Below are 9,798 nucleotides of genomic sequence, written 5' to 3'. Positions count from 1 at the left end.
AAGGCCCAGATGAATGGAAAAAATAAAGATTGGATTGATCCAAAACTTTTATGGAAAACTTTTATGGCCTCCAAAAGGTTTTTAATGGTCAACACTCATTCAACACTATTTCCTGTAATGTGCTCCACTTGAGATTGTGATATACCTCATTTTTGGTCTCATACCATAAAATAATCTGGAAAAATATATGGACAGCATGGATGAAACACATACATCATGATGGGCTCCACGGAGCACTGACCACCAGCCATTGGCTGGTGGCAAGGGAAGTAGCCAATACGTTCCCATACAACGCATATATCAATGTGGCCACGTGGCCAGGGTAACATGGAGCAGATTAAGTGTTTCTGATTACCACGTTAGTGGGTGTTACCTACTGTCGGGCAACGGAAACACCCATAGCTGGTGGTCGGTGTACTGTGGACCCCAAAATGATGTACTAGTATCATCCATGCCATCCATCAATTTTTCTAGATCATTTTACGATACATATCCCAATCTCAAGTAGACCACATTACAGTAAAAAGTGTTGAATGAATGTTGGCCATTATAAACTTTTTGGGACCCATAAAAGTTTTGGATCAAGCTGATTTTTATTTTTATTTTACCTTCATTTGGGTCTATATGAACTAATCAACAAATTGGATGTCAAATAAATAGTATAGTGGGCCTAGGATGATTTTAATGGTGGATATATATCCAATCACTATTGTTGATTTATATCCCTCTCATTTTTAGGATGAACGTAATCGATGAAACAAATACATCATATTGGGGCCCACAGAACACCAACCACCAGCCACCGGGCTGATGGCACGGGGAATAGCCAATCCGTTTCCCAGGGCAACAAGGGGTAGACTTGGTGTTACCCAGGTAATACGTTAGCGGGTGATGGTCTTCCCCAACGGCCTGAATATACAGCACATATGTCAAGGTGGGCCTTACTGTCAGGGCAACACCTACTGACCTATTACCCGGGTAACACATACATCAAGGTGGGCCCCAAGGTCAGTCTTCACACCAGGCAACCCCTGCTATGTGGTGCTGGGTTCGCAGGCAATCCGCCTCCCCGGTAAAGAAGAATAATATCAAGATGAACGTTCAAAGGAAACAAATCAAAGACATCAATGGAGGGTCCCTTCTCCATTCAATTAGTCATCTTATCATCCTTCTATCTGCTTACTTGCACCGGGGAAGATAAGATAACCCTAGGCCAATCTGTCACTGCAAACCAGACCATAACATCTGTGGGTAGAATTTTCTCACTAGGCTTCTTCACGCCTTATAATTCCACAAACTGCTATGTGGGGATTTGGTATCACAAAATCTCCAATCAAACGGTCGTATGGGTCGCCAACAGAGAAAACCCACTTACGGATTCCTCTGGAGTTCTTACGATTACCCGAGATGGGAATCTCGTCATCTTGGGTAGAACCAAAAACATCATTTGGTCATCGAATGTGTTGACTCAGGCTGGAAGAAGTACTACTGCAATTCTCATGGATGATGGTAATCTTGTTTTGAGATATGCTGATCAGTCGGTCTTGTGGCAGAGCTTCGACGATCCTTTCGGTTCCTTTCTCCCCGGAATGAAACTACCGGTCAACCTAAAAACCGGCGAAAGTACATTCATTTTGTCGTGGAAAGATGTCGATGACCCAACACCGGGAGAATTTTCATTAGGTATCGACCCTCACACACCACGCCAGCTGATCATGCTGAGAAAATCGGACAGGTATTGGAGAGGTAATGTTTTGCAGTTGGGAGCAACTGTCACAGTGCTTGGAAAAAACTATGTACTCTACCATGCTATTATAACGAACAACGAGGAGACCTATTTCACAATTACTCTCACAGGCGGGGTGGTCATGGCAAGGTACGTTTTGGCTTCTACTGGGCTAGTCGAGGGGCTGATGTGGGAGGAAGATTCCAAGAAGTGGGATAAGGTTAGCTCATTTCCGACAAATACATGTGAGAATTATGCCCAATGCGGTCCATTTGCTAGCTGTGATCACAGAATCTCAACGTTAATCTGTAGGTGTTTGAAAGGATTTGAGCCAAAAATTCTGAAAGATTGGGATATGGGGACATGGTCTGGAGGTTGTGTGAGGCGAAAGCCATTGGAATGTGAGATGGGAGATGGATTTATGAAGCTAGAAAGAATGAAATTGCCTGATTTTTCAATATCATTAGGAAACATGACTATGAGAGATTGTGAACTACAATGCCGCAGAAACTGTTCTTGCACGGCTTATGCTTACAGTAATATGACGGACCCAGTTCTTTGGAAATGCTTGATTTGGATTGGGGATTTGATTGATCTTGTCGAGGGTTCTGAAAGGGCTCCTGATATCAACATACGCCTAGCTGGCTCCGAATTCGGTAGGTCTGAGATCTCTTCGGACTTCCCACACGAGCTTTCTTTGTTTTTTTTTTTTTGTTAGCTTGTTAGTACACCCACTGTCAGTTCACACTTCACCGTTAGTCACACCCACTAGCGAATCGGTAGTTGATGGTGTAGTCTGATGATTCACCATGGTTTGTTTTCCTTTTCTCCTTTTTGAACCATGATATTTTGCAAGGTTCCTCCACTTTTCAGTGAAGATTGTCCATATCATCTCTTTGGAAACTAAAATTTTAACACTCCACTATTTATGATGTCACTACATAACTTGCTACCGCATGTGCACTATGTACAAAAGATACAAGTATACAAGAAATTGTTCCCGGATGCTTTAAAAAGGCCAAAACTCTACAAATAGCAAGACTTTCATCTTCATTTGCTCCGGTCATTTGATCGAGCAGTTCATAGGCAAATTCATCATAAATTGGCTTGTCATCATCCAATTTAATGTGGTGTTCATTCACTTTACCTTCATTTGGTCTGATCATTTCATCAAGAACTTCATAGATATCTTTATCATAAATTGGTACATTATCATTAAATTCCATGTTATATTCGTTACCTTCTTTTGCTTTGAGCATTTCATCAAATACTTCATGAACATGCTCATCATAAATCGAAATAATAGGGGAGGCTCACGGGTAGTCTTCACAAAACCAAGTGCAACCTCATCACATATGCCAACACAACACGTGGAAGGATCCAGAAAATTAATGGGGTGGTCTCCATATTAAATAATTGTTGGGTAAAAAATTCATTCTAACCATTACACGGGTGGCCAACACATGTTCCGACAGAATGACTGTCTACATTCACCCGCATTTGTCTCTTGATGAGTGGGCCAACCTGATTTCAGGACAGTAAATATGCAATAAGGGGATAGTTTGTCCCACGACCTGCATGTGTACCGTGTTCGCATGTGTAGTGTTACTTTGTTTTTGACTGAATATGTGCTGGCCAGAATTTTCACTCTCTTTCAAGCTTCATTGGTACTGTAGTTTTTCATTTTCGTTCATTCAGAAGTTCGCCCTAAATTGATAGGAGGATGGCAAAGATGGTGATGATAATGTTACCAAACAATGGGCAAGAACCACCTATGATCTGGAAAGAACAATACTAATCAGATTATTATAACCATCCAATAATATATTACTTGCAAAATGGGTCTTGCCATCCATTTTGCAAGTCCTAATTATGTTGTTGTGACCATTTGATCAGGGAATTCCAGGGCCATATGCAATCACAAGTTGGCCTAGTTGAGGTCTAGATGAATTTGCACCTGAACACAATAGGAAGGATCATGTGACATCTTGCCATAACCTCAATCATTGAATGGAAGGTAGGTTGAGACAGATTTCTAATGAGGTGGTTAATAGTTTTCCCTTTCATTGCAGATGGAAGTAAGAGTAATCCTTTGCTTCCAATTATACTACCCCCAATTGGTACTGCCATGCTTGTTTTGGGAATGTTTGGCTATTTTTCATGGAAGAGACTCGAGAAACAAGGTAATTCTAGTATGTTTGGATCACCATTTTAGAGAAATTATATGTACACGTAGCAGTTGATAAGCATAGCATGACTAGGTTTTCACGTTCAAGTGGAGAAAATGTTTCACTGATACAAGCCACTGGTTTGCTGGCTCCTGCCCTGGATGAACTGTGCCCCAAAAAATCTCAAATGTTGAAAAATTCTGTCTCTTTTTGGGTTAGACATGAACCATTGTTGGATTTGTCTTCTTCACCACCTATTTGAAGCCCAGAATCTGAAAGGACAGGACTATCAAATGAAGGTAACTTTTGCAACATCGTCCGTCCCTAGTTGGAGCTGATAAACAATTGTCTAGATCATTGATCCATGGTTACCACTTTCATGAGGGACTAAATTTCCTCTTCTTAAGGGTCGTATAGTTCCTCAATAGACTAATCCCCTGAAGTAAGGATGTTGAACCTTCCTTGCATTTCAGAGATTTAATATGTTCTTTGTTAATCTTAAAGGTACTAAACCAGTGTCATTTAGGGAGGAGAGGTACAAATACTGCAGCATTCGGCGAAAGAGATAATTATGAGTTCACCGGCGATAGTACACTTTTAAATGGGGAGTACATTCCAGAAGTACCACTATTCAGTTTCGCTAGCATTATAGCTGCTACAGATAACTTCTCTTCGGCAAATAAGCTTGGGGAAGGTGGGTTTGGTCCTGTTTACAAGGTAATGTCCAATTTCCTATCCATAAACTTAAAACACCATGACCGAATTAGTAAGTTGGGGAAAAATGGGTGATAGACATTTACTTCCCTTGTAGTGCTAAAATTCAGCTGCCTCGGCTCTGCATGATTTCAAGAAGATTCACTGGGAAACTTGTGGGTGTGACTTAGTCCTCATACCATGGGATTTTTAGTTGTTTCTTTCAACAATTTTATATATGTTCTAACTCAAACACTTTCAATTTACTTATTACATACCGAGTTGAGTCAAGTAAAAGCTCAATGGAGTCTTCAAGCTATCCTTTTTTATTTGCCTGGTGTTTCTCTTGGTAGCCTTAGTGCAGCTTTTATTTTGCTTGCTGGAGTTTTCATGGCGGAATTCTATATGCAGTTTTGCGAGGTCTCTGGAAGCTCCGGGTCACGTTGTTTGGGGGGTTTTTGTTTCTTTCAATTATTTAGTTTGAGTCGGTTTGGCATATATGATAGGTGTGGCACTGTTTTTTTGTGGTGCCCGCCCAAAATTGTAATTTTCCTCTCATGAATATAGATTCTGGTGTTGTGAGAAAACCAAAAAAAAAAAAACAAACAAACAAAAGGCTATCCTTTTTTATGGATACATCTTATTCTTCTTCTTTTCCAAAATTTCTACAATATATTGGCAATGCTTATAATAAATGGGTGTTTGTAAAGAAATGTGGATGGAAATAAAGGGCCCAAGAAAAGGAAAAAGAATTTAGTGATTACAAAGCAGATTAATAAGAGTGATGCATGTTTTCCTCAGGGAAAGTTGACAGAAGGTCAAGAAATAGCAGTAAAAGCACTTTCTAAGAGTTCTGGTCAAGGCTTGGAGGAGTTCAAGAATGAAGTACAACTTATTGCGAAACTCCAACACAAGAATCTTGTTAGGCTGTTGGGTTGGTGCATCCATGCGGAAGAAAAGATATTGGTCTATGAATACATGCCCAACAAAAGCTTGGATAAACTTCTTTTTGGTTTGCTCCTCTTACTCATCTCATGACAAAGGAAAATCTAAATTTCACTTGATTTAGTAAACAATGCTCTGGGAGCACATGTCTATTTATATCATCCTTTTATTTTTATTTTTAAATTCTTCTTCAATCAAAATCTCTAACAAAGAATATCCACCAGATCCAACCCAAAAATCAGAACTAGATTGGGGAAAACGCTTCTGCATTATCGAAGGTATTGCTCAAGGGCTTCTTTATCTTCACAAGTATTCAAGGTTGAGAATCATTCATCGAGATCTAAAAGCCAGCAATATTCTACTGGATGGTGAAATGAACCCCAAAATATCAGACTTTGGTTTAGCTAGGATTTTTGGAAGAAACCAGATTGAAGCGAATACTGATAGAATCATGGGAACATAGTAAGTACCATTTGTAGAAGCCCACATGCAATCAAATGTGTGTATGCATAAACACCACAAATGATGCTTATTACTTGACCAATTTTCTAATTAGTTTGGTTGCACAAATTTCTGCAGTGGCTATATGCCTCCGGAGTATGCATTGGCGGGTCATTTCTCAGAGAAATCCGATGTATATAGCTTCGGGGTGTTACTGTTAGAAATCGTGACCGGAAAGAGGAACTCAGGTTTTTGTCCCAACTATCAGTGGTTGAATCCTTTAGGATATGTAAGTACAATGCAAGATTATTTTTTTTCCTCTTGATAAGTTGAATTTGTGATCTCTGCATATTGCTTACTAATGCATTTTCTCGGGTGGCAATTTGGTTTGGGCTGGTTGAGGGCCTTAGCTCATGTTGGACTTGGACATGCTTCAGCGTAGCCCAGTTCACCGATGATTCCCATTTTTCATGAATGGAAACATGTCTGCACACTGTTTTCCATTCTGGGCTGATTCTAGTTTATCATTCCCTCTAAACATGAGATTTCGATGATGTTGATGGTGGATTTTAATTCTTCAGGCATGGAAACTATGGAAAGAAGGTAAGATCACCGAGCTGACGGATCCATCCATAGCCAGTTCACATATCACAAACGAAATCGAGAGGTGCATCCATGTGGGGCTCTTATGCGTCCAAGAAGACCCAGGCGAACGACCAAGCATGTCTTCTGTTGTCTCCATGTTGGATAATGGAATCACAACACCACCATCACCGAAGAAACCAGCCTTTTCAAGAAGTAGGGGCTCCTTTGCTGTCGATCCATCATCCAATGCATCCAGGAATCATTCTATAAATGATTTAACGATTACCAAGCTGGAGGCCAGGCCATAGTTTTATCACTTTGGCTCGGTAAGATGTAGCATAAATTTTCAAACCATACCATGTATATTTCCATAAAATTGTGTGCAGGTTGGTCCTCGCAGCCATTTAATTTTATTGGACAATTGGACTTTTAATATTCAACCCTTCATTTATTTGTCCGACTAAGTGGACACGACCTTTAATTTTCAACCATTCATTTATTTGCAGGACTAGGTGGAAATAACCCATCAAAATGACTTTTTGATGTAGGATAAAGTCAAGAACAATCACATGGACGGTTACGGTTGAAAGAAATTGGACTAGAAAGTTTGATCAAAGACCTAAATAAGCAATATAGCTTCTGATGGAATAACTTTGCCACTGCTCACCTGTTTAGTGCATATAATATATTGTTGGAACGCTCTTGGTGATATCTAAATACTAGCTTTCTTTTCTTTTTTTTCCTAATCAAATTTTTATTAAGCTACCTCATTAATTAAGTTTTTTTTTTGTTATTATTATTATTATTTGGATACACGTAGGCCATTTGGATAGGGCCAACTAGAAAAATAAAAAATAAAAAATGGGGGGGCCTATCTATCAAATTCTATTCAAAGATTTACTGCGAAGCACCCTAAATGAGTCTAACCCAACTTTATCCAGAACCATTCTACCTTTGATTAGGGAAGGAAGATTTGACGAGTCCTGGAATAAGCTACTCACTTGCTTTATACTTCCTTCCTTGGCCAGGCCGTCTGTTGGCCCATTCGCCTCCCTAGGGATATAAGAGAAGCAAAAGTTACCGCTTCTTCCAAGCGTCTTGATCCTGTCCAACTAATACCTCCAAATCCAAGTGGGATTGGACTTGCCCATAATACAGTCTATCAGTCATTTGGAATCGGATTCGACTAACACATTCATGTCGATTTTGAGATTGACACCCAATTCCATACCTTCAAACAAAGCCAGCATTTCAGCCATATTGTTGGACGCATTTCCATACCACGATGAAAACGCCAATACTATGTTGTTGTGGTTGTCCTTGCAGATCCCGCCACCCCCTGCAGGCCTTGGATTGGCAAGAGCTGACCCATCCATGTTCAACTTAAACGCTCCCTCTCTATGATTGATCCATTTCACGATGACAAATAGTTTGCTCAACCGCTGCGCAGGTTATCAATCCACTGTTTCGCTCTTTGGAGGACAGCTGGAATATGGATCGAGTGGTCATCAAATCTAGATCCGTTTCTGGCTTTCCAAATTTCCCAAAGATAGAAAAGAGGGAAAAGCCGAAGGATGGTTGATTTGCTGTTGGATGGGAGAGGTCTATTCCGCCACCAGTGTAGCCGGTCCGGAATGGATTGGTGTCCGAACAGAGGGATCCCAAAAAAATCAGCAAGATGGGATCCACCTGATTTCTTGCTCCATCATCCATTAGTTGGGTCACCTCACATTATCCTAAACAATCAGTTAGAACAAAAATCAGCTGTTTTACAACTCATGTGGGCTCTGGATAAAATCAGGAGTGAGTCTCCCTTCCCAACTTACTCCCTGTGCTGTAGTCCACACAAGTTTTGTATGCTTTAAATTTCCTGACCTTAGGGATAACATGTAGGAGATATGTTGGATTGATGGTTTGGATGAGATACACGATGTGGGCTAGTTCCATGCTGGTACCGGTGGAGCACACTTCTTCCCTTTTAGCCCGACTCACCCAGCCACGTATCTTTTGCACACCATAGGCATTAATTATGAAAGTGAGCCATGGGTAGGTAATCCAAACTATTGGTCTATAGTCTCCCACTGAGAATGGGCCACGACTGGAAATTTTCCTCCATACAACAAATTCACCTATTGATCGTGGGAGCTAATCGACAGCCGGTTATGAAGTTAAAAAAGGAGAAATACAACAATAGTCCACATTCAACTGTCGTGATCTTACAGTCTAAGAGATTATGCCCTGTCTGCAGGTAGATAATTGAGAAGATAAATACAATAACGGTACACATTCAACAGATAAAAGTCCTAACTTCGGTCATTTTCACGTTGCAGTTTTTTTGGTCATTTAACAGTGGGACTCAATATACCAACGGTATGGATTATCCAACCATTGGGCCCACTTGTAACATTTGAAAACATAAGCTTTGGGCCACGTATAATATAATTTTTCATTTCACGGGAAGCTGAATACATCCACAAATCATGAAGAGGCGGAAGCTGAATACCGCCAACTTGGTGGTGTGTTGACGTGATAACGTTCTGTGGGCCCACCATGAGTGTTATATCCACACAGTCCACCCCTTTATGCAAGGTTATTTTATGGCATGATCCAAAATAAGGTTAAAACTCCAAGTGGACTACACCACAAAAAGCAGTGCGACAATGACACTCACAGTCGAGACCTTATGACCACCAGATGTTTATTTTCCATCCAACCTATTCATAAGATCACACGGATCTAAGTAAAGGGAAAACACATATGTCAGCTTAATTCAAAACTTATCTAACCCTAGAAGGTTTTCAATGGAAGGGATTCAATCCCCACTGCCTTTTTGTGGTTTGGTGTACTTGAGGCTTAACTATGCCTCATATCTTTGAAATTATGTCAAATAATCTCACAAAATAGGTGGACAGCACGGATATAACACATCATTGTGGGGGCAACAGAACTTTGCCTTGTTAACACGCCACCGAGGTGGGTGGTGTGTTGATGACACATCATTGTGAGGCTCACAGAACTTTGCCTTGTGAACACGCCACGAGGTGGGTGGTGTGTTGACGACTATTCCCTACTTGACCGTAGTTACTGGATGGTGGTTGATGCATATGTTTCATCCATGCAGTACATTTATTATTTTAAATCATTTTATCTTGTTAGCTATAAAAGGATGCATATCCAAACTTCTTATGACCACACCACAAGAAGCAGTGATTGAAAGCATACCATTAAAAGCTTATTGGG

The 9,798-nt window shown here is 40.4% G+C and overlaps 1 protein-coding gene across 3 annotated transcripts in view; it reads left to right on the top strand.

Annotated features, from left to right (window-relative positions):
- Window positions 1–1,060: 1,060 nt before the first annotated feature.
- LOC131221730 (G-type lectin S-receptor-like serine/threonine-protein kinase At4g03230) overlaps window positions 1,061–9,798 on the top strand; it is an 80,740-nt gene continuing 72,002 nt past the window's right edge. The window contains exons 1-8 of one of the 3 annotated variants that reach the window (XM_058217037.1): window positions 1,063–2,382; window positions 3,799–3,909; window positions 4,421–4,611; window positions 5,389–5,599; window positions 5,757–5,994; window positions 6,112–6,262; window positions 6,555–6,884; window positions 7,065–7,201. In XM_058217037.1, coding sequence (XP_058073020.1) covers window positions 1,128–2,382; window positions 3,799–3,909; window positions 4,421–4,611; window positions 5,389–5,599; window positions 5,757–5,994; window positions 6,112–6,262; window positions 6,555–6,866 — 2,469 coding nt within the window. In that variant the 5' untranslated portion in view covers window positions 1,063–1,127 and the 3' untranslated portion in view covers window positions 6,867–6,884; window positions 7,065–7,201. The other 2 variants (XM_058217036.1, XM_058217040.1) reach the window with 2 other exon arrangements.

This window comes from Magnolia sinica, chromosome 12 (assembly GCF_029962835.1).
Source record: "Magnolia sinica isolate HGM2019 chromosome 12, MsV1, whole genome shotgun sequence".
NCBI lineage: Eukaryota > Viridiplantae > Streptophyta > Magnoliopsida > Magnoliales > Magnoliaceae > Magnolia > Magnolia sinica.
Note: the sequence above shows the minus strand (reverse complement) of the source record. Positions and strands in the feature narration are given on the sequence as shown.